The 25000-nt window shown below is 44.5% G+C and overlaps 1 protein-coding gene across 2 annotated transcripts in view; it reads right to left on the bottom strand.

The window, feature by feature from the left end:
• The window catches only part of grik5 (glutamate receptor, ionotropic, kainate 5), a 143043-nt gene that overhangs the window by 39297 nt on the left and 78746 nt on the right, over positions 1-25000 (bottom strand). For both annotated transcript variants that reach the window (XM_037537172.1, XM_037537173.1), the window contains 5 exons: positions 11286-11453; positions 9573-9737; positions 7859-7956; positions 7596-7761; positions 1222-1400 (listed from right to left, as the gene is read on the bottom strand). In XM_037537172.1, the coding sequence (XP_037393069.1) occupies positions 1222-1400; positions 7596-7761; positions 7859-7956; positions 9573-9737; positions 11286-11406 (729 nt within the window). In that variant the 5' untranslated portion in view covers positions 11407-11453. The remainder of the gene's footprint in view (positions 1-1221; positions 1401-7595; positions 7762-7858; positions 7957-9572; positions 9738-11285; positions 11454-25000) is intronic.

The following is a 25000-nucleotide window of genomic DNA, read 5'->3' as shown; positions in this document are numbered from 1 at the left end:
TTAGTAAACTAAAAGGCTTAATAGCTGCAAAGGTACCACTCTCTTTAGTCATCATAGGGGTCTGGCTATTTCCCTTATATATGAAATGCCTGTAGAGCTGCAGCTAACGTTAGTATTATAAACAACCGTTATTTTCTCATCTATTATAATCAACGCCAGTGGTTTTCAAGCTGCGGGTCAGTGTGTGGACAGGTGGGTCGTCTGACTAAGCCCGCTAATGCTTCAACTCCTGTTGACTTATTTAATTGGGTTTATGTGATAATTCCAGCTTGTTGCCATGGTATTGCTATGAGGTTGCTATAATATGCCAGCTTGTTGTTAGGGCGTTGCTTGGTTGTTGTTAAGTGATTGCTAAGGTGTTGGTAGGCCATTGGTATAGTGTCAGAGGTGGCTGCTAATGTGATGCTAGGCTGTTGCTATGGCATCCCAGGTGGCTGTTAATGTTATGCAAGGCGGTTGCAGTGATATTCCAGGTGGTTGCTAAGGTGTTGCTAGGCTATTGCCATAGTATCTCAGGTGGTGGATAAGGTGTTGCCAGGCCATTGCTCTGGTATCCCAGGTGGTTGCTAAATTGATGTTAGGCCACTGCTCTGGTATCTTAGGTGGTTGCTAAGTTGATGCTAGGCCTTTGCTGTGGTGTGGTAGGTGGTTGCTAAAGTGTTGCTAGGCAATTGCTGTGTCATCTCAGGTGGTTGCCAAGGTGTTGCTACGCTATTGCTCTGGTATCTCAGGGGGTTGCTACGTTGATGCTAGGCCGTTGCTATGGTGTCCCAGGTGGCTGTTAATGTAATGCTAGGCTGTTGCAATGATATTCCAGGTGGTTGCTAAGGTGTTGCTACGCTATCGCTCTGGTATCTCAGGGGGTTGCTACGTTGATGCTAGGCCGTTGCTATGGTGTCCCAGGTGGTTCCTAAGGTGTTGCTAGGCCATTGCTATGGTGTCCCAGGTGATTGCTAAGGTGATACTAGGCTGTTGCTATGGTATCCATGTGGGTGCTAAAGTGCTGCTGTAGCATGCGATGATGTCCCAGATGGTTGCAAAGGTGTTGTTAGGGCATTGCTAAGGTATCCCATGTGTTTGCCTGTGTTATCGTGTCTTTTTATGAGTGCAGTGAACAGAAAATGAAGAAAATGTGTAATCTGCTCGAGACGGGTCCGATTTTACACAGCTGCATCAAACGGCCTTTTATCTGCAAGCGAATGAAGTATTTAAACCGTGCACCTTCTTTAGAATCAGGTAAGACACGGAAGCGTTAGCGTCGATGATGATGGTAGCGATCTTATCATCGCGGATCTCCTTGAGCAGGGAGGTGGGGTCGAGGTCGTCGTCCAGCATCCTCACTGACAGCGTCTCCCTGGAGATCAGAAAGCGCCTCACCAGCTCCTCCAATCGCAGCAGACCTGCGGAGACAAGTGGGTGGGATTAAAGATGTGTGTATGTCAGTATGTGTGTGTGCTAAATGTAAATAAGTGGCTGCGTTCTCGTGGGAATGCGTACGGAGAGAGAGAGCTGGTGAACCCAGCGCCAAACTTTAATTAGTTTCAGGGAGAAGAGAAATCAATGCACTCGTTTACGCTCTCCCTCCCTCCCTCTCTCTCTCTCTCTCTCTCTCTCCTTCTCTCTCACACTCATTCCCTCAGAAACACCTCCCCACCCTCCAAACACATCTCCCTGGATTTCACTCCCTCCATCACTCCCTCCATCTCACCCATTAGTACTTTTCATTCCATCTCTCTCTTGCTCTCCCTCATTCTCTCTTTCACTCGCTTTACCTGGAACCTCTGTGATTTCATGCTATTTCCAGTATTAATGCCTCTATCCAAATCTCTCTCTCTCTCTACTGTCTCTCTCTCTCTCTCTCTCTCTATCTGAAACCTTTGTGATTACATGCTACTACTAGTAGGCCTATTAATAATCTCTCTCTCTCTCTCTCTCTCTCTTTCACACTCTCACTCTCTTACTCCACACTGAAAAGAGCACATAATGAACTGCAGATAGAGCTCCCTGCTGCCACAGTAACCACATTCACAGTGTGGAACCAGTGGTACAACCATTCTTAAAGGCCATCTCCACCCATTTTTAAACATTTCTGCTAATTAAATGGTCATTCAGAGTGAAATGCTTCGCTCTAGAGACACCTGAGTCGGAACTGTTCACAGTGGTGGTGATAGGAACCAGACGTCCACCTCTAAAAGCTCCCTCACTGAAAGCTATAGCGTGTCAATGTGAGCCTTCTGGCAAGCGTGTGGTGATTTAATATTAACAGCAGCTTCCAATTCATAAGAGCATCTCTCAAAAATAAATCTGAGTTTCTACAGTAACAACAGCAGGAGCCCGGAAAATAGATACACACTGCGAAAAATGATATCTTAGCAAGCGAACGTATCCTGAATTTAGCCAATTTATCGAATATTTCTGTGTGACTTTTCTAAGAATATTATAATAATGATTGCACTTCTTTCAAGCGTTATTTCCTAATATTCGTAGCACAATTACCTGCATTATTTAACTTTTAGAAGAGGAAACAAGCATAAATGTGTTAAAAATAGGTTGAATAATCTTATAATATTCCTAAAGCAGTCTCATAATGAGATTTATTAAATGTACTGACTATTTTATATGTTTTTGCTAGGGTATCATTTTTCACACACACATCATCTCCCTCTGGGTCGCAGGGGCTGCTGGAGCCTATCCCAGCGGTCATCGGGTGGAAGGCAGGACGCTCTGTGGACAGGTCGCCAGTCCATCGCAGGGCAGACAGACAGACACATTCACTCACACCTAGAGGCTGCGGGAGGAAACCGGAGAACCCGGAGGAAACCCACTCAGACACGGGGAGAACATGCAAACTCCACACAGAGAGGACCCTGATCACCCGGCCGGGGAATCGAACCCAGGCCCTCCCTGCTGTGAGGCGACAGCGATACCCCCCACAATGCATTTAAAATTGAATTCTCCATGCATCTTGGGTTCATGTGTGGCTGTGGATGAGCTGCAATGTGACCTCTAATCGACCCACTCGTTCAAACAAAGCTGGACAAGCTGGACAGAACACTGACAAGAACCCCATTCAACCTGATGTCAAACTGTAGCACACAAGTCATTAGCAAAGTTGTCATTTTCGGGTTGGTAGGGGTGTGAAAGGTCAAGCTGTTAGGATAAACTGCCTTACATCTGCAAAGCACCCTTGATAAAATAATCTAATTTTACAGACTGGCCATGTACAAGTTTTTCATAGAGAAAAAGCTCAAAACATATTAATAACAGCCTCCAAAACTCTTTTTTCCCAGTATTTACTGTGTCCACTCTCGAATTTTATCAAAACCCCCGTTCTTCTCAGGAGACTCACTTTCCGTCACTCAAAGAACCTGCAGACACGCCTCCAAAGTTCAGTCTTAGAAGCTGGTTGATGATTTTCTGAAGTAATCAAACTCATTCAGTGATGTTGAGGTCTGGACTCTGGGGCGGTCAGTCCATCGTTCAGCTTCTTTGTTTGATGTGTCCGTCTCCTTTTCTCAGCGAGGTTCTTCTTGATCAGCTACACGTCCTTTCAGACCCACAGCGCTGAGTGGGCTCCTCACAGTGGAAGGATGGACAGAAACACCTGTGGATGTTTTCAGATCTGGAGCAGCTTGATCTTCTCCTCTCTTTCAGAGATGAAAGCTTTAAGCGCTGTTTATCTGATGGGGCAGTTTTGGGGTCTACCAGGTCTTCCAGGTGGTTGTTAGGAGGCCCCATTTCTCTGTAGCTTTTAATCCTTTTTTGAAACTCATTTCAGAAGCTCCCGTTTTTCCACTTGACTTTGTCATGCTCTCGTATCTAATCTTATGGAAAATGAGTAACTTGTACTTAACAGTCGTTTTGACTGGAAATGAAACAAACGAAGGGTGACTTTTGCGCAGCGGTGTATCTGAGCAGTGGCCATATTCCGCTCGATTAGGTCAGATGTATAATGCTCTCCTGAGCTCATCTGGACTAACAAAGAGCCCAAGCAGAGTGTGCAGAATCAGAAGTGATCGCCAGCGTGTCCAATCAGAGGGCAGATTAATGACGGGCCAGTAATGAGAAATAAATGAACATATTCTCATTAATTACTGACCGTGCCTCAAATGCGTGGGCAGACATGCGACCGATCTAACAAAGCGCATAACACAAAGCGGGCGCGCTGGCCTCTCCCTCTATCTCCTGCCACCATTTTAAATGAGCTTGATGAGTGGCAAGTTGCACCTACTCTGCTGCCATGGCAACCATAGTGCAGCCAACTAGGTCAGAGCCAAGCTGTATGAAGCGATGCCCTCACCCGTGCACAGCCACACAAACGTTTCTATGGCAGTAATGCACCACCACACCCGTGAGCGTGTACACATGCACGGATTCCTGCAGCCGGAACACAGTACAAGCTGGACAGAGCAGTGACTGACCACTAGGATAAGCGCCCAGGCGTCATACGTGATGCACTGCTGTGCAGGGGTGTTCCACTACTGTGGTCTGGCACAACTGATATGTATTTAGAGGTGGAGGGAGGTGGGGCTGATGCACCCTCACAGGACCACCACAGAGCAAGATCGTTCTCTGTAACACTGACGCCGGTGGTGTGTTAGTGTGTGTTGCGCTGGTGCGAGTGGATCAGACCCAGTAGTTGCTGGAGTTTTTAAACACTGCGTCCACTCACTGTCCACTCTATTAGACACTCCTACCTTGTCGGTCCACCTTGTAGATGTAAAGTCAGAGACGACCGCTCATCTGCTGCTCAATTTCTGAGAATAATACTTATTACTTTTAAGTGAAGTTGAACATTTTAGATTTATTTTTAGGTGAAAACTTTACTCAAAAATGCCGTCCCATGTTTTCATGTCACTAACGAAACACTGGGTTTTAGTCTGTGGCGGAGGCTTATTTTAGCCATGCCCCTGTATTTTGGAGGTGGAAGTGAAACTACATCCCTGGCCCTCGTTGCCACATGGTGAGCAGTTAGATCCCATTGTTTTTAAGCAAGTGTGCCCCAATGTCTGCAAACCAGTGTAGAACATTAAAAATGGTCATTTCCAAAATGCAAATTTTTAAATAAATGTTATGATGTAAAACAGTGTTTTCCAGCCATGTACTGTAGTAGTTTCAGTTTACCTGCTTGTGCTAAACATGTTTCTGGCCTTATTGTGAAGTATAAAAATGAAGAGAACTCCACCGTGCAGTCGAACACAGCGGGCAGCCACTCTAAGCGACAGGTGTTCCCCGCGTAATCCAGCTTCACAGTATGGCCACGCGGCACGTTTTTGTTCGTTTTTATAGGTCACGGTAAGACACGCTGTGCCGTAAATCACGCTGACAGGTCTGAATTGCCTTAATGAAGAGCTGGACGTGGTTTGAACGGGCTGATGGAAGCTTTGGGGAAGTATTTAAGGAGATTTGGTTGACTGTTGACTTCTAGCAGAGTGGTCTCCAACCTTGGAGACCTGGAGAGCTAGCCTCCTAGAGACCAGGAGACCACTGCTCCTAGTGCCAGCGATAAAGTAGTGGCATTTGGACACCAAACGTGTCTTAGCTGGTCAGCTAAATCTGAGGATAAGTGGAAAATTGTGTTAACTAGATTTTTTGGCAGACTAAGTGAGCAATTTGTTGGAATTTAAGCTTCCACTAGCTGTTAGCTGTATTAGCCTTGTAGCTTGAGGGCTAAAACTGAAATAGCAAATTTCAGACACTAAACATGTCGTAATTGGTCATGGAAATCTAGGGTAAGTGGAAAACTGTGTAAATTAGATCTTTTGGCCGATAAAGTGAGTAAAAATGAACACATTTGTTTTCCACTTTGCTTCAAAGCTTCCACCAGCGGTTAGCTACATTAGCCTGCATTGCTAAGACTAAAGAAGGAAACTTCAGACACCAGACTTGTCTTGACTGGGGTAAGAAGTAGAGATTGCATGATACAACTTTCTTTTCTAAGACCTTGAGTTCTGTTTGATACCAGCACTGATTTGAAAATTACATTGAAATTTAAAATTAGCCTTTTTTAATTGAAGTTCACTTCAGATGAGCATATAGAGGTAGGCCTTCACGTTCCAACAACCCTAAAACTTTTTGCCCTCTTTTATCCCTGGTGTCAATATGCCATCTCTAGTAGAGCTTGTCAGGGATGGACTGGCCATCAGGAGGACCGGGACCATTTCAATGGGCCGCCAAGAGAGTGAGAAAGGGAGAAATGCACGGCTGTTTCTAATGTAGTCCTTAATAAAATGAATGGAGACCGCCCGGGACATGTGCCGGGTGAATTCTGGGCACATCTAGGCATGTTAGTGGTCCACTGCATTCTCAGAGTGTGGCCATTAGCCAGTCACACAAATGCTGTCAGCCTCAGAGGAAAGCATAATAAGATGCCAGGAAGCCGTGAAGGCTAGCTAGGGAGAAACGGGGAAAACCTCCAAAAGTGTAAAATTCAACCAGACACAATAAAACGAAGACATGAAAGTAAACGGTTTTGGTTTGGAGCTGAGAATGAGAAACCACGGGGCCAAAGGAGCAGAAGAGGTAAGTTAGTTTGTACTGCTTGTACACTAAGGCTACAGCTGGCTAACTTAAAGGGGAATTCCACCAATATTTTTAAAATCTCTGAATAATCCAGTGTTTGAGATGTAAACACAGCCATTCAGAGTGTTTTGGTGTGAACTGGTTGATTGTAGAGACTCAGATGTCTGAGTGGGGGTGATAGGAACCAAGGGTCGCCATGACAACGACACGGACATTTTATTTACCGTCCAAAACCATCAGTGAACCTATAAGAGTTTTTATTTGTAATGTTGATGATGGCGAAACAGTCATAAATCTGAAAAAGCGAACTGTCTGTGGGGACTGTTTTACCTTACAACACCCTGCATGTACTCCTCCGCCATGAATGGATCACAGGAAATGGCTTAAAATACATTTTAAGTACATTTTACTATCACACCTGGGCAATTAACTAGACAGCTGACTAGCAGTTACTGGTTCTCAGCCAAGACTGTGGATTTTACAGAGATAAACTGTGTTGTTGTTGTTTTTGTTCAAAATTACAAGTTCACTGACTGTAAGCAGCCGAGGTGGGTGTGGTGGGGAAGGTTATAGGGTGGGAGAGATTATAGGGTGGGTGATGTGGGCGTCACTGTTGTGTAATGGACTGGTTTAGACAAAAGTCTAGGGCTGAATTTTGTTCCCAGTCCAAGTCTGTGCACTTAATAACTTAATACTGTCTCACTCTCTGTCTCTCTCTCTCTCTCTCTCTCTCTCTCTCTCTCTCTCTCTCTCTCTTTCTCCGTCTCTCTGACTCTCTCTCCGTCTCTCTCTCTGACACTCTCTCTCTCTGACTCTCTCTCTCTCTCTTTCTGACTCTCTCTCTCTCTCTCTCTCTGACTCCCTCTCTCTCTCCCTCTCTCTGACTCTCTCTTTGACTCTCTCTCTCTCTGACTCTCTCTCTCTCTGACTCTCTCTCTCTCTCTCTCTCTCTGACTCTCTCTCTCTCTCTCTCTCTCTGACTCTCTCTCTCATTATTCAGCCGGGACGGTCTCTGACGGTGCTCCTGGGCAGACCAGACTGGCCGATCGAGCGAGCAAAGATCACAGACTTACACTCCGCCTTGGCGCAGACCAGACTAGCCGATGGATAGCTGAAGGAGCGTAGGATGGCTCCCACGGCAAGGCTCAGATCCTCGTTGCTAGGATACAGAGTGACGGATGCGAAGCGCAGGTAAGGTAACCGTGGAGTCTCCTCAGGACCGATCTTTACATGAGGGATCTGGGAGAGAGAAAGAGAGGGAACGTTCAGTTCAGAAAGCGAGCGATAAAAAAAAAAAAAAGACGACAATCAAACATCACATAATGCCCCGGCTCACCTCCTTCTCCCCACAGATGTGACTGACAGTAGACCCTGAGGCAGGGCTGGAGGCGGGGCCAATCACAGAGACCACACCCTTCGGCAGAATCTGGCACACTAAAAGAAAACACAATGCAAATGTCTCTGTTTCCTAAACCCTACTTTCAGTCCCTTAAACATTATATAGTGTATTCCAGTCGTCTGATCTCCCTTCTTTTGATCTGGAGCCTCTTCTGAACACAATTGCAGATAAAAACAAAAAATGTATTCATAAATCTGCTTTGACCTTGGGCAAAAGCAGTACAACGACAATATAAGTAATGCTTTATCTTGTCAACTTCATTGCTTTTAGTAAACATACGCTTATTTTGAAACTGATGCCTGCAGCACATTTAAAAAAAAAATTGGGACAGAGGCAATTTAAGACTAGGAGCACTGTGAAATATTCAAAAAACATCAGAAACAGGTGATGCAATCAGCTCGGATATAAAAGCAGCATCTAGGAAAGGCTGAGTCCTTTGAAAGCAAGGATGGGTCAAGGCTCAGCAAAAATGCCTCAGTAAAAAACCCAACAGTTTAAAAACAACACTTCCGAGAGCGACTTTAAGGATTTTAGGTATTTTAGGTATTTTAGGTATTTCACCCTCTACAATGCATAATATCATTTAAAGACTCTGTGAATCTGGCAACATCTCTGTATGATGACTCAACCTTACAGATTGTTTTCAGACTGCCATTTCAACAGATCTGTTGCATAGCCCAGGGGTCGCAACCCAAATGTTAAGAAGAGCCTTTCAACAAGAACTCAAACCACCCTGGGAGCCACACCACTTAATGTAAATGTTACCATTTTGGCTGTAAATATGTCTCAGTATGTGCTGATGTGCTAGTATAGGCTAAAAAATATAACATAAACGTAAACTCAGATTTACTTTGCTCTGCTTAAAGCTTTAGCTCAGCTATAGGCGCTTTTCTCACATCTCCAGCAGGAAACAAAAGTGGAATAGTTTCTTGTAAAACGTCTCTCAACGTTAGATATTTTACAAGGCTGTAGTCAGTTTCTCATTTGCCAGCTTCTTGCTCGAATTTTTCCCCTCCACCAAATGGTGCCAGAATGTAACTGCTGCACTACTTAAGGTGGAATGGGACAATTCAAACAAGAAGCTGGCGAACGTTAGTTGCAGACCAAACGTATCAGGAAACCAGCTGGAGTGATTATAAACACAAATCAAATCCATTTGGTTCCAAAATATCAATGTTCATCTTAAATCTCGCTCTTTGCCTTATCGTTAGCTACCAGCTAGGTGAGACTGCTTTCTGCATTTCAGAGTTAAAGGTTGGTGCACAAGGGAACAGGGAGAGTTTAAGGGCTTAAGAGGAGAAGATCTGAAGAAGAGGCCTAGACCTATGAGAGAAGATGAGCCAGCTTCTTGTTAAAATTTTCCAGTTCCACCTTAAATAGTAAGGCACCAGAATGTAAATGCTGCACCATTTAAAGTAGAACGGGAAAATTCGAAGAGGAAGACGTTGATTTCAGCTTCCTCGAGAGGTTGAAAAGAGAGGTTTAAACCTCCTGAAGAAACAATTTAATGACCATTTTGACTAGAAATTATATAAACGAAAAGGTGGTCTCTGACTTCTGTACAGCACTGTATATTTAAACCCATGTTGTAAAGGTCCCTATATATATATAATAAAATATTAATATCAAGCGATTCCAAACTGTGACTCACTGGTGTCTGTGGTCTCGTACTGAGAGTCTTTCTGCAGCTCGAACACGTCCACGTCCACTCGCGCACGAGCTGGTCCCTCCATTACGCTGTTGATGTTCTCACGTGCCAACGCTAGAGCTAACCGCTCTCCACGGCCACACGCGGAGCGGTCATCCAGAATCGCCGCTGAAGAGTGAGAGGGGGCAAGGGACAGAGACAGAGAACAGATGCCACTTACTCCACAGCAGTGTCAATGACTCTTGAATGCCAACCCAGAAGGGGTCGTGACACGAACTCTCGTGCTTAATGTGGTGGCAGAAAAAGCCTCCCAGCAAAGGCCGAAGGCAATGAATGGAGATTCAGGTCATGGAGTCTGATGCTGGGGTCTGGTTCAACACCTGCTTCCACATCGGGCCCAAATGACAGCTCCGTCTTTTGCATGAGACAGAACTGGCACTGCCTCCTCCCTCTTTACGGCGCAGTCTGGCAGCTGTCTATCTGGCTTACATGAGAAGCGCAATTTATTGTCAAATGTCAAACCGAAACCAGTTGTTTAGCAAAGTAATAGCTGGAGGCTACTCTGCCTGCTTGTTCTCATGTTGGATTTGTTTGGCATGAAACTGTTTTTTCCTGCTGCAGTGGTTTTAGACTGCTGCTGTTCTTGAATCTAAACCGATCAGCCACATTTATCAGCTCCACTGACCATATAGGTGTAGTTCTACAGTTACAGACTGTAGTCCATCTCTTTCTCTGATACTCTGTTCTTCAGTGGTCAGGACCCTCACAGAGCAGGTATGAGTTGGGCTGTGGGTCATTCTCAGCAGTGACACTGACATTAATTAATTAAGATTAAGTGAACCTTATTAGTCCCACAACGGGGAAATTTCACCTCCGCATTTAACCCATCCGTGAAGTGAAACACCACATACACACTAGTGAGCACACACACACTAGGGGGCAGTGAGCACACTTGCCCGGAACGGTGGGCAGCCCAATCCGCAGCGCCCGGGGAGCAGTTGGGGGTTAGGTGTCTTGCTCAAAGACACCTCAGTCATGTGCTGTCGGCTCTGGGGATCAAACCGGCAACCTTCCGGGCACGAGGCTGGTTCCCTAACCTCCAGCCCACGACTGCAGCACGATGATAGCGGTGGTGTTAGTGTTTGTTGCGCAGGTGCGAGTGGATCAGACACAGCAGTGCTGCTGGAATTTTAAACACCTCAGTGTCACTGCTGGCCTAAAGGATGACGAACACAAACTGTTGAGCTATCATCTCGACCAAGGAGGTAGGACTGTGTAATAGAGTGGACAACAAGTGAACACAGTGTTTAAAAACTCCAGGAACACTGCTGTGTCTGGTCCACTTGTACCAGCGCAACACACCCTAACACACCACCACCACGTCAGTGTTACTGCAGTGCTGAGAGTGACCCACCACCCACATAATGCCTGCTCTGTGGGGGTCCATAGGGGTCCTGACCACTGAAGAACAGGGTAACAGAGTATCAGAGAAACAGATGGACTACAGTCTGTAACTGTAGAACTACAAAGTGCAGCTATACGGTAAGTGGAGCTGATAAAGTGGACAGTGAGCGTAGAAATGAGGAGGTGGTCAGAATGTTAAACAACTGTTTACATTTCAATACAGGTCATTAGATCATGAAGTGTCCAGTGAGACTATATGCTGGCTGGACAAAAGCTTTAATGATTGAAACAATCAGGTCAACATGGACTCACCCATCCGTACGGACGACAGGACAGAGGGCTGGCTGAGGGCAGAGGGCGGCATGGTAACCACGGTAACTAGCAGGATGTGGAAGTGAATCGACAGCAGCAGCAGCGCTGGCAGTTCCGGCATCTTCTACTGCTCCTCATGGAGATGCCGTCTGCTGCCTATAGCACCCCCTGTAGGACAGATTAATGTTAACGTTACCTGTACTGTTCCTCATGTTCCTTCACACTGTCCTCAACATAACAAGCTAAAAAATAAACGCACACACACACACACACACACACACACACACACACACACACACACACACACACACTTTAAAATATATATATATATATATTTCTCCTCTGCAATTTAACAAAGCTAGGTTTCCTAGCACTCGCTTTCTCCAGGACACATTAAGCTCCACCACATCTTTCCAAACTGCTGCTAATGCAAACCAGCAGGACAGCTCAACAGGCTTGGAGGAGAACACTAAACGGCACAATAGGGCCTCTCCACAATAAAGTCACGTTCTCATACTGTTCCTCATGTAGTTTGCTGCCTATAGCACTGAATATTCATGTATATGCTCAAAAGCCTTAATCCCCCAATAAGAGGTTACAGTGCATGTGCATTAAGATTCATTTACATTAGCTTTGCTGGTGAAAATAATTTAAAGAGCTGCAGATTAACCTTCTTGCTTTGCCTGCCAGAGGTCAGATACAGTCGGAGAATGGATTTGGGAAAAAGCCCCGTCACAAGCTGATATGGATGTGAGAGGATTCTGTATTCTGACTAAGTGGAATGAATGTATAGGCCTCGTCAGGGAGTAGCCCTCGGGTGCTTCAGCGCCAGCCCCAAACGCTTTTTTTCCATTTCAGGTTTATTAAAAGAGTGAGTATGTTTACATGCACTCAATAAGCGGTGCCATGTAAACAGCACACTCCAGTCTAGAAATTTAAGGTTAAGAAATCTGATAAAGAGGCTGGATTTTAGCTATTTAAAGATTTAAGATATTTGATTTGAATATTCTGCTTTTTCTGGATGACATACGTTTTCAGCTGAAGTGGTGCGACGTTTTTTTAAAAAGCCACTCATGAAGTTTAACGTTATGTTTACGTCGTGTCTTCCTCTGTGAGTTTATTGGCTGGTTTTAAAGCAGAAATCCCACTACTGACTACTAACGTAGACCCAGAGTTTCCCCAGTATCTGATAACTCAAGTGCATGTAAAGTGTTGATCAGATCACTGGCAACATCTGACTTTCTGCAGTTGGATTATTACGTGCATGTAAACTCACTCAATGCACATTCCTTTACTACTACTGTAAGCTTCCGCAGTATCTGTCAGACCCCCCGAGACCCCTACACACTAACCATGAAGGCAGTGAAGAGATGTCACGTTAGCCATGTTCCTTGTTTCCTAACTAAGGCTGAGGTTTTTGAAAAACGGCCTCCGATTTGATATGAGGGTGAACGGCAATAAAGGACTAGTGGGAGAAATTGGGTTTATAAATTCTCCAGCTAAAATAACAATATTTCAATATTAAGTATACCCAATGTTGGTTTAAGGAAGCCGGGCTACTTCCTATTTCTCCTATTATATCCAAAACATCATTGTAGAGGCCGACCTCAAGCGAGTCAACAATGAATGGGCGTAAATGGAGCTAAACAGCTAAAAACAAAGAATTAAGCTAGTTTCTAATCATTTGTGCTGGACCTTCCTTTAATTTCAGAAGGTAGAAGGATGCATTTCACAAGAAAACCTTCCATTACGTTTTACGTTTTCTACCGAAAACTTGGTTTGGGGAAGCAGGACGTTAGCATTAGCGCTGCTGAGTGCTGATTGGACAGCATTACTGACCGTGTGAAGTGAGTGTACATTGATCTGTGCTGTTTAAACATATGGATAGACTAGTGGGGCAGTGTGTGCATGTGTGAGAGCGTCTGCTTTTTTGCTGACAGTGAACGGAATAAATCATTCAGCAGTTTCCTAAAACGAGGCCTAAAGGCCTTTCACAGGCTTCAGACGGTCCAGAGCTCTGTTGCTCGACTTCTCACTCGTACTCGCTGTCATAACCCCTTCACACCTGTCCTCCATGATCTCCACTGACTTCCTTTACAATGATTTTTTTCACTTTTAAAGCTCTTAGCAACCTCGTTCCCCACACCTGTCCAATCTTCACCCTACAACTTCACCCTGTCTTCTTCTCTGCTGTCTGCTTCTGTTCTCCTGTTTGTCTTCTGGCGTTCTGTGTTTTATTACAATAATAAATAAATAAATACATTCATAAATAAATAAAACCTCCTCCACAAAAAATGATCCCCCAGGACCCCCACAGAAGTGGTCTGGGTTAAACCCACAGTGTCTTTAGATCCTAGCATCGCCCCGAGTGAAGGTGTCAGTGTAGACCCATCAGCAGCACACCAATAAAGCATAGTCTGCATTTTCTCTGAGTCGTTTCTGCGGAAATCTGGAGAGGCTAGATAGGACAGATTGTTACCTTGAGATCACAAGTTAATTATCTCATGCTATCTATTCACAGGACAATTAATTCATTATCTCAGGATAAACAACTTTGTTTTCTTGAGATCACAAGACAACTCGTTGTCTCAAGGTAACGACTTTGTTATCTTGAGATCACAAGACAACTCATTATCTCAACTTTGTTTTCTTGAGTTTACAAGACAATTAACTCACTATGTCAAGGTAGCAACTTTGTTTTCTTGAGATCACAAGACAACATGCTATCTCAAGATAACAACTTTGTTTTCTTGAGATCACTAGACAACTCGTTATCTCAGGATAACAAGACAACTTATCTCAAGGTAACAACTTTGTTATCTTGAGTTCACAAGATAATTAACTTATTCTCATATATAATAACAATTCTCATAATATATCTTATCTTAAGATAGCTTTGTTATGCTGAGCTCATAAGATAATTAACTCATGATCTCAAGATAACTTCTTGTCCTGAGATCACAAGATAATTACCTCGTGATCTCAAGACAACAAGCCAGAAAATTCTAACTACCTCATGGCCTCTCAGGACTTCCATACATTTCAGAACACCACTGGTTATCACCAGGCCTGGATCATCCAGTGGGTTTTAGTTGGGGTGCACTCAGTGGCCTGAGCCACTAGGGGGCCCCTGCAAGCAATTATGGGAAAATCTAAACTGCTATTTTGACTTACGGAGGGGTTTTACTAGCAGCAAGACATGAGCCATAACAAAACCAATGAGGATGTCTAAACCAGCTGCGGATGGCAGAGCGCGATGCAACATGCTGCATCTTTTTTGACACGTCGGTTCTGTTTTTGACACTCTGCAAGTCCACCTTACTAAGGACGAGAAGAACTTCCATTAAGTGGAGCAGAGACGGATCTTTTACAACCCCCAAAGTCAACAATTTGGAGAGCAGCAGCCAGAGTGCTGGAAGTTAGCGGTGAAAATCGCTTGTTTTGCGTTAGATGACTAGGTAAGCTAAGTAGAGATACAAGTTAGAATAACTGAGCACCCAAAAAAGGTAGCCAAACAACTTGATCTGGGTGGTCATGACCGAGCAAAAACCGAATGAAAGGAACACTGCAACCTGTGGTTAGTGTACTTGGAAGGCCTTATCCATACGAATTACATCAACCAAAAAAAAAAAAAAACAAAACAAAAACAAGCTGACCGCTTTGAAACTGACAAACTTGACCCGTCAGTTTGCCGAGGCTGCTGAAGCCAGGTGGTTTTCCTGCATGGCTGCCAGGCGCTCTCTGTTGTCATATGGCAGACTATTCCATAAAGCCTCCACTCCAAATCTTGTCTCCTCAAGTACACAACAAAGGTCAACACAGATGTCTGCTGACATCTGTCACAACAACACATCGCGCACATACGTGATGCAAACAGCAGTGAAAGCTTTAGCGGAAAAACACTATTCAAACAAGGACCGGAAAGCCTGGAGAGTCTGGTTTTCCTCCCTTTGCTAACTGGGGGAAAAAACGCACTGAAATTCTGAGGATGTGCACTCATTAGCGCAGGTTTATGCATTTGAATGGGATGGGTCTGTCTACACATGACAACTAGCGTAGTGCATAGAGAACAGAGAATGCATGTAGATGAAAAACAGTGTCACCCAGTCAGCACAGAGTACAGCTATTCCACAAGGTCGTGATGTTTGGTAAAGTAACTCAGCAGCTCGTTAGCTGGGCTAATGGGCTCTGGACATTGACCTGCCTATGTTCTCAGAGCACTTCTGTGTGAAATGCAGTGTTGTAGCTTTGCAGTCATGCACCACATCTGTGCATCTGATAGCACAGCTCCATTAACTGGAGGACACAGTTTGCATACCTGCTAGAATTATACAAGCATTTTCCTACCTATTCTGTCTTTTGCATCTGTGGCATATGATCAGTTATCCCAGACCAGGGGTCAGCAGCATGTTCTGAAAAGCATATTGTATTGTACTGTGATAGAATTTACCACAATATTAATACATATTGCCACATTTCCCAGCCCTATTCCTAACATGATAACGCATCGCCACGTCAGTGTTACTGCAGTGCTGAGAATGATCCACCACCCACTGCTCTGTGGGGGTCCTGACCATTGGAGAACAGGGTACCAAAGTATCCAGAGAAACAGATGGACTACAGTCTGTAACTGCAGAACTACAAAGTGCACCTGGACAAAGCAGGTTTTAAACACCTCAGTGTCCAAAAATATCGGTCCCGTGACCACCGCTGAAGGTCTAGAGGATGATGAACACAACCGGTTGAGCTATCATCTCTGATGTTCATCTACTAGCTGGACCACCAAGGCAGGAGTGTCTAATAAAGTGGACAGCGATTGTTCACAGTGTTTTAAGACTCCAGCAGCAGTGCCGTGTCTGATAGACTCAGCACACACTGACACACCACCACTACGTCACTGTCACGGCGGTGCTGAGAATGATCCACCACACGCTGACCTGCTCTGTGGGGCCCTGACCATCGAAGAACAGTACCCAGTAAAAACAGGGACTACAGTCTGTAATTGTAGAACTACAAAGTGCACCTGGACAACGCTTCATGAAGTGGCTGGTCGGTAGAGATTAAGTGATGTGAGCAGTGTTAGAGATCCGATGACAGTCAACTGTCCGGGGTCACACCTTGATAGTGACCTCTGATCTCGAACAGCAGCGTGGGGAAATCATGGCAACACGTATTTACCCCCGAAGCCTGTTATTATGCGTAAAGACTCCACACAGCGACCTTCAGAGCGCATCCGAGATTTATTTCTCCCCTGGGATCAAAATCGGCCCTGATTTCCGATGCGTCAGCTGTGTGCGTTTGTGAATAAATGTGTGCCGTAGCGCCATCCTGACCAGATACACCTCCTTTGCTCCCGTCTTTTTTCTCCATTACGTGTACGCGAGTGGGAGGGAGAAACAGAGAGAGCAAGAGAGAGAATATCTGCTGCACACTTGGCAGCCTGCAGATCCTTTTTATGAGAGCAAGAAAACCGGAAAATCGGCCACCGTAATTATCAAGAGAGCGAGGGAGAGAGGGGGAGAAGGAGGCAGCCTCAGGGGAAGCGAGGAGTAGATAGCTGGCAATTCATTTGTTTCTTCGTCTTTGTGAGGAAGAAGTGAATCTGACAGTTACAATAATAGCAATGTGAATCATTCCAACTTAATTGTTTCGGATTTTGGTTGCACGTATGTTGAATTTAAGCCCTTATACAAAAGAAACCCCTCTCTGCCACACTGCGCCATCCAGCCTTGGCAGGTTCAGACACATTTCTTTGACGTCAAGCTCGCCTGAAAGCGAGAGAAACAAAAAGAGCACTTCTTTTCTTCCCTTTTTTCACGCCTGCGCCACTTCCAGAGGGGGAAAAAAGAAGTCACCTGCACTAAAGTCTCACAAGCCTGGCAAACGATAGGTCTGGCTGCCGCTATCAGCAGGTTTTGGCGCTCAACGTGGCCAACACACGCCTACGCTGGCTGGAAGGGACCTGTGGAAGCAGGGCCTTCCCCTCCACGGGGGGGGTATGGAGTAAGGTTTGGTGGTGTGACACTAAAAATGATGACATTTAAAAATGATTTATTCAAAATTATACCATGTCAAATAGCTCCATTCCAGCCATTTATATTTCAGACAGTGTCTGATTGGTGTTGCCAACAGAAAAAGGGGGAAAATCAGACCCAAAAAAAAAAAATCAGAAGAACTAAGCATGATGGCAGCTTAGCCACGGCAAAGAGCTACACACATACGAACCGCACACTCCACTGAGCACATTCGATTTCAGCTTTCACCCCAACACCAGTCATTCCACTTTGTGCTTTCTTCTAAACAGGTGTTCTTTTAGCATCGGTTAGCTACAGCCGAGGCTGTGCTGTGGTGTGATGTGGCACGTTTGGCCTGCTAACCTAGCTCGCGCCCCAACACCACAAAACAGGTTTGATTTCGGCTAATTATCACTATTGTTGCCCTCTCAAACACCTTTATCAGCTATGTTTGTGTCAACGGAGTCCATGTCAAGCCTGTACTGTGGTAGGTGGGACTGTTTGGGTCTGTAGCTGCTCGCTAAGCTAGCGCTAAGGCAGCCTATCAGGCTACAGATCCAAATCTCACATTTCTGCCCCCTCGACTTCACTCTTTCAGATTTCAATCATTATTTTTCATCAGCTAAACTTTAATTCTGCAGAATCGAACACGTTCTGTGGTGGGCAGAGCTGTTAGCATGCTAGCAAAGCCAAAACTAACCAGCTCCTCTCTCTCAGTTCACAGCACGGTTTGATGTTTATCAGTTGTTCAATAGATCAATTGAAACTCGTGTTCACTTATCTCCTAGCAGAAAAAAAAGCACAGAAACCATTAAAAGTTTCTTTTGGTTCCTGGTGGCGTCCAATTATCAGTGATAATGGGACTGATCCAGATGCATTTGATGGTTTCCTAATGGGACCTAAAGGTGTCCTACAGGAAATTAGTGGTCTCAAATGGTAACCACTGAAAAGCAAAATCATCAGATTTTAAATCATAACGGTTCTAATGTTGGCAACAATGTGAGGTGAACTATCCATCCATCCATCCATCCATTATCTTCCGCTTTTCCGGGGATCAGGTTGCGGGGGCAGCATCCTAAGCAATGAGGCCCAGACCTCCCTTTCCCCAGCCACTTCCACTAGGTCCCTGGGGGTGGTTCCGAGGCGCTCCCAGGCCGGCTGGGCAATATAGTCATGCCAGCGTGTCCTGGGTCTGTCTAGTCCACTTTTCGAGCACTGCTGTGTCTGATCCACTCGTACCAACGCAGCACACACTAACACACCACCACCATGTCAGTGTCGCTGCAGTGCTGAGAAAGACCCACCACCCAAATAATACTTGCACTACGGTGGTCCTGTGGGGGTCCTGACCACTGAAGAACAGGCTAACAAAGTATCAGAGAAACAGATGGACTATAGTCTGTAACTGTAGGACTACAAAGTGCTCCTACATGGTCAGTGGAGCTGATAAAATGGACAGGGAGTGTACAAACAAGTTTATTGTGCTATGGCTGATCGGTGTACATCAGACAGTCTCTGTGGGCGGAGCATCTGAGGCTCAGGCTGGCTGCACTGTGACCCTTTCCGTCTTTCCGTAGGCAGATGCTGTGAAAGCTCAATAAAAACTTCAAACACGTCAAAGAAAGTCTGGAGTCAGCAGACACACACACACACACACACACACACACAGTCACAACGCCGGATCTACAACACACAAATACACACAATCTCTCAGTCTGAAGTGCCACGGTTCGCTCAAGTCTCTCCCTCTCTTCTCCATCTCTTGTCTTCCTGTCAGTCCGTTCACTCTTCCTCCATCCCCCTCTGACAGCCCGTCAGCACTCCTGTCCTTACTCAGGCTTTTTCACCTGGAGTCCTCATTCTACCTTTCCCTTCTCTTTCTCTTTCCTTCTGTCTAATCGACCCATCCATACTCCTCTCTCGGGTTTATACGTCTCCTTCCTTAATACGTTTTCCCCTCTGCCTTACAGCTAAACCTCAGGCCTCTCTCGAACACCAGCGCTCCGTCATTCGCAGACACGTTCTCCGTCTTAAGACTTTCCAACACTCTTCATCTACTCCAACAGCTGGGCTGCTCGCTTTTGATGTATCCGTGTTACACCCGCAAATGTGTTCTTTCACAGCTCTACACAAGGTTGAACAAGGTAATAGAATACAAGTATTCAGAATACAGAGATGAAGAAACCAAAAGTAACAGCTCAAAATTGTTTGGATAAAAAGTCTGGTTGTTTTATCCTTCTTGCAAACTTACCATTTTGGAGATATGAGGTGTTGTTCCGACTTGTTCTACATACATCCCTTATCCAAATGAATAAATAGCCTAATCGGTTCATTTACTTTGCTTAATCAAAAGAGTTATAAATCATAAGAATTGAGTATTTGTACGGTTAGAATTCTGACACCAGGTACGCATGATAGCTTTCTAATGGTAAACACTATCACTATCACTCTAAGTATAGTTATTAGCTCTAGGTATAGTTATTCACTCTAGAGTTCATAACTATAAATCACACTGCCTGTAGTCTATCATTTTGTAGACTTCCACTGCAGAGTCAAATTAAGGGCTTCCCTCACCCCTTTTGAGAATTTGAATGCTTTTAAAAGATAGCAGCAGTGTGGAGGGGAAGGCTGTGAACACCTTTCTTTTCAGGAAGCTGATTGGTTGAGAGGCGTTCTAACGGTGCTGTTATTTCACCTTAGCCTTACAGGTTTTTCACAAACACTGTATCACTCCACTTAGACGCCGTTGCTAAGCAACGACTTTGACAGCTGTAGGAGACGCTCAAGCCATTTGAACGTTTTTACTTCTTACTTTGCCACAAACAGAAAACGGACACTGTTAAGACCACATTTGACCGACAGCCGTTTTGCTCAGACTCTGAAGACGAGGCGACACTAAATTCCCAAACTGTCGTCACCACTGAGCGGCTTTTCAGTCGGCAGCTGTGACAGAAGAACAGCTGAACAACCTGGAATCAGCCGGAAATGAACCCAACACCATTCGCCAAACTAAACGGGCTGTAAGAAGCTTTACAGACCGGCTGGAACAAAACAACATTAATACTGATCTGGAGAAACTGACCAAACTGAGCTGAACCTGATATTGTGTCAGCTTTATGGCTCAGTCTCTACTTTAAAAGGCGAGGCTTACAGCAGACTGAGCAGCGAGTCGTTGGAGCTCGCTACTCTGACGTGGCAACAAGCTGGTGGTTAACGAACTATAATTTGGAGGAAGGAACTGAACATTAAAACATATTAAACGCCGCGTTCACGGCCCAGATTATTAATTTATTGCTTTATTTATTTAACTGTTGTATAAAAGACATACTTAGTAATCTCTGATATATCTCCACCTACTTTACCGCACAGTCCTTTCAGGTTTGGCACAGCCGTCCTGCAGCACTTGAACTGGCCTTTTAGGCCTTTTTTCCTGGGAGTGTAGTCTGAATGAGACGTTGCTAATGTTCTGTAAAGCTCGTCCAACCTAACAAAGAGCACATCCTCTGAAAGAACGCGTCTGTGGGCGGAGCATGGTCAGTTCAGCTGACGTACAGCACAATGCCCACATACATTCATCTCAGTCCTTGCGAGTTTTGACAGCGAGGCCAGCAAGGACACTGGCTGTGTATGTCCTGGGATGCACCGCAGCCATGTGACTCTCTCTCTATCTGTCTTACACACATACAGTGGACTCTCCTACAGCTTCTTACATGTGCTGAGCACTCTGCGGCGGATGGGTGACTCGCAGTGCACTGCTGTCCCCGGGACGTTTTCATATGATCTCGTGTTTGCTGCATAAGATACGTTTCAGCTCTTTGGACACGAGCATGATGTAATTAATGCTGCCTTCACGTGACACTGCGACGAACATATATAGACATTCCCTGAATGAGGACATAAAAGAAGCAGTGCTTGCAATTTAGTGCAATTTAGCAGTGATTCTTTAGTAAAGGCAGTGACTCTATAGAACTATAAACACTCAAAGAACCATTTGCATGCTGAAACTGTTCTTCAGATTGATGGAAAATGTGATGTACATGGTTCTATACAGCACCAAAAAGGGTTATTATTGCTGCAAGCTTGACGTTGTAACAGCAGAACCCTTTCTGGTGCTGTATAGAACTACATGTCATTGCTGTTGGAAGAAAACCTTTGCATTTTTCCATTTTTCAATTTTTGACATAATTTGAAAATGCCTGTTACCCTTTACATTGTATGTAAATTTCATGACAAATGGACCAAAAGAAACAGCCCAAAATTACTTGGAAAAAACTCTGGTTCCACTGACTTGCATTAGAAGTACAGTTGGTTTTTTCCTTCTCCTGTAAAGTTACCATTTTGGAGATATGAGGTTTTGTTCCGACAACAGTGATATACAACACATTCTCCATCAATCTGAACCATGTAAAGAGCCATTTAAGCATGCAAATTGTTTGTTGAGTGTTCATGGTTCTAGATAGATAGATAGCTAGATAGATAGATAGATAGATAGATAGATACTTTATTGATCCCGAAGGAAATTTAGGCATATTCTATATATATTCTATACCATTGTTTTTGTGAAAGAACCCCTGTGAAAGAACCAGTGGTGGACAGTAACTGAGTAACTGAGTAAATGTAATTAGTTTCTGTACTTTAGTATTTTTGGTGTATCTGTACTGAAGTTTCTCCGTTCTGGGCGTCTTTTTCCTTTCACTCCACTACATTTCAGAGTCTAATATCCGACTTTTTCCTCCTACATTTTGAGAAATCTGTCGTTCCTTTTGGTTTCTGTGTGTATAAACACGTAACATGTCAAAACGAAAGAAGCGCAAAGCCAGAGCACCAATCAGGGCCCAGCGGTCACTTTGTTTAGAGCTGGTTTTGACCTGTTGGTCATACCGACCCAGTGCAGCACGCGGTTCAACGTCAGCGCAGCAGCGTAAAACTTTGGGAGAGTCTGTTCAACATAAATGATGAACTAACCTAACTTTGTGTAAATAGAGCTCAATATAGAAATATGTCCACATATGCAGTCGAGACTGACGCGGCTTTTTTCTGAATTTCTACAAACACCATTTCATTTTATAGTAAATGAGTTTGGGCTGGTTTATGTTTATGAACAGACGCCTACAGATCAACATAGTAAAGGAGCTCATCTGTGATCCTGAGTTTAAAGCCAGTTTTTATTCAACTTAAACTTGGAACTAAGTTGTAAATAAATCTGAAACTGAAACTTTGCTTGTGTGTAAAAAGTGATTTGAGAGCCACTCGGTTCTCCCTGATGGAAACTGTTTACCTTCAGTGTTTTGTGCTTCTGATCATTTTAATAGACGTCAGCGTCACTAATTAATGACGTTCTATTAAAAGACTGGTTTACCAAGAGAGACGCTGGAGGACTTTCACCTGAAATGAGTTCATGAAGCCAGTCTGGTTATAAAAATGATAACAGGACATCAGAGCCAGAATTACTCTTTTAGTACTTTTACTTTATACTTAAGTACATTTGAAGGGAAATACTTTAGTACTTTTACTCAAGTGGAGGTCTAAAGGGAGGAACTTCTACTTTTACTGGAGGAATATTTACCCTGGGTGTCTCGACTTTAACTCAAGTACATGGTGTCGTGCGATGCCGTGACTGGATTGGCTGCGGTCCGGGTTGATCTAGAAGTGCCATGTGATTAACTAGAGCCAAGCATCCTTTTGGGTGCTGTCTGTTGTGTAGCATCAATCTGCCCAGCTTTCTCCCACCCATGCTCATTCAGCGTTTTTAGAGAAGAGCCAGTCGTCACTACAACAATCGACCTATCATTAGCCACCGTTTATATTTTTTCCATGTTCTTGGTTTTGGTTCAGCTAGGACAGGGGGGTCCAAACAGAAGGGCCATGTTTATAACATCCTGTGTTATGAACTGAAAGACCAGAAAAAGAAAACGGGATAAAATATCCAAAGCCAAACTCTCATTCCTCAGTTCTGAATAAACAGCTCGCAATATTAGCAATCTGCCCGTTTTGCAGGTGGGCAGATGCAAGTGACCAAGATTAGAAGTCTTCAGAGGATTAGGAAGCCGGGTTCTTGATAGCTGGGTTACAAATGAGGCTAATGCTAGTTAAATATTTCATTTTGTTCCGCGCAGGTGCACGGTGGGAGAGATGCAAGGTGTCACGAAGGTGATGAATGCAGATTATAGTTGTGCTGATGGCCCCATTTAACACACCCCAGCATTAAAATGATCCCTGATCTGGATCTGATGCGACTGCCAGTGAGCTCGCGATGAAGCCGTGGATAAGACAGTGAATTAAAACCTGACACTGAAGCAAAAGGAAAAATCAGACACACACAATTTCCCCCCTAATTCCAAATGTAGTCAGCCGGCCAGGATGTTTGCTTCTTTAGTTTGGTGCTAGCTCATGTTATCTCTGTGGGCAAGCTTATGTGGTAATACTTTAAAAAGTCATATTGAGGTGTGAATTTTGTCTGTAATTTCATCCACTAGCAACCACCTAGAAGCACATGAGCAACCACTTGGGACACCATAGCAATCACCTAGCAACACCCAAGCAACCACGTTACAATAGCCTAGAAACCACCTGGGACACCATAGCAATCACCTTCCAATTCCCTAGCAACCGCCTGGGACACTATTGCAACCACGTAGTAACACCCTAGCACCTGCATGGGACTCCATAACAACTAATTAGCAAAACTAAAGTAACCACCTGGGACACCATAGCAACCACCATGCAATACCCTTGGAACCACCTGAGACACCATAGCAATTACCTAGCAACACCCTAGCAACCACCTGGGACACCATGGCAATCACCTTGCACTATCCTAGAAACCACTTGGGACACCACAGCAACCACCAGAAACAATGTAGCAATCACCCAGGACACCATATCAACTTCCTAGCAATACCCTAGCAACCACCTGAGACACCATAGCAATCACCTTGCCATGCCCTAGCAAACACCTGGGACACCCTAGCAACCGCCTTTCAAATACCCTAAAAGGCACATGGGGCCATGCACTGTTGGGACGGCCAGGGGTCGGAACACAGGCAGGCTTATCTAGGACATCATAAAAGTACTTCCAAAAACAGGAACAAACAAGACGGCAAAAACAAGAACAACAACGTGGAATTACATAAACAAAACAATAGAATAGCCCATTACAGTATTGTAAGGCAGTACACACACACACACACACACACACACACGCACAAACACGTATACACAGACACACATACACACACGCACAAACACATATACACAGACACACATACACACACACGTATACAAAGACACATATACACACACACATACACAATCACACACAAACACACGCATGCACAAATACATATACACAGACACACAGACACACAGACACAGACACACACGTATACACAGACACACAGACACAGACACACACGTATACACAGACACATATACATATACACTGTGTGCACAATTATTAGGCAAGTGAGATTTTGACCATATTATCATTTTAGGCATATTTTCTAACTCCAAGCTGGATAAACTGGAATGCTTAATGGATTTAAGCCTAGCAGGTGATGTGTATCTGTGTAATGAGGGAGGGTGTGGCCTAAGGAGGTCAACACCCCATATCAAGGTGTGCATAATTATTAGGCAGCTTTTTTCTTCAGGCAAAATGGGCCAAAAAGAGACTGAACTGACTCTGAAAAGGGCGCGATCACA

The sequence above is a fragment of the Pygocentrus nattereri genome, chromosome 3, assembly GCF_015220715.1.
Source record: "Pygocentrus nattereri isolate fPygNat1 chromosome 3, fPygNat1.pri, whole genome shotgun sequence".
In the NCBI taxonomy this organism is placed as follows: domain Eukaryota; kingdom Metazoa; phylum Chordata; class Actinopteri; order Characiformes; family Serrasalmidae; genus Pygocentrus; species Pygocentrus nattereri.
The sequence above is the reverse complement of the archived record's forward strand: the minus strand, read 5'-3'. Positions and strand labels throughout refer to the sequence as shown.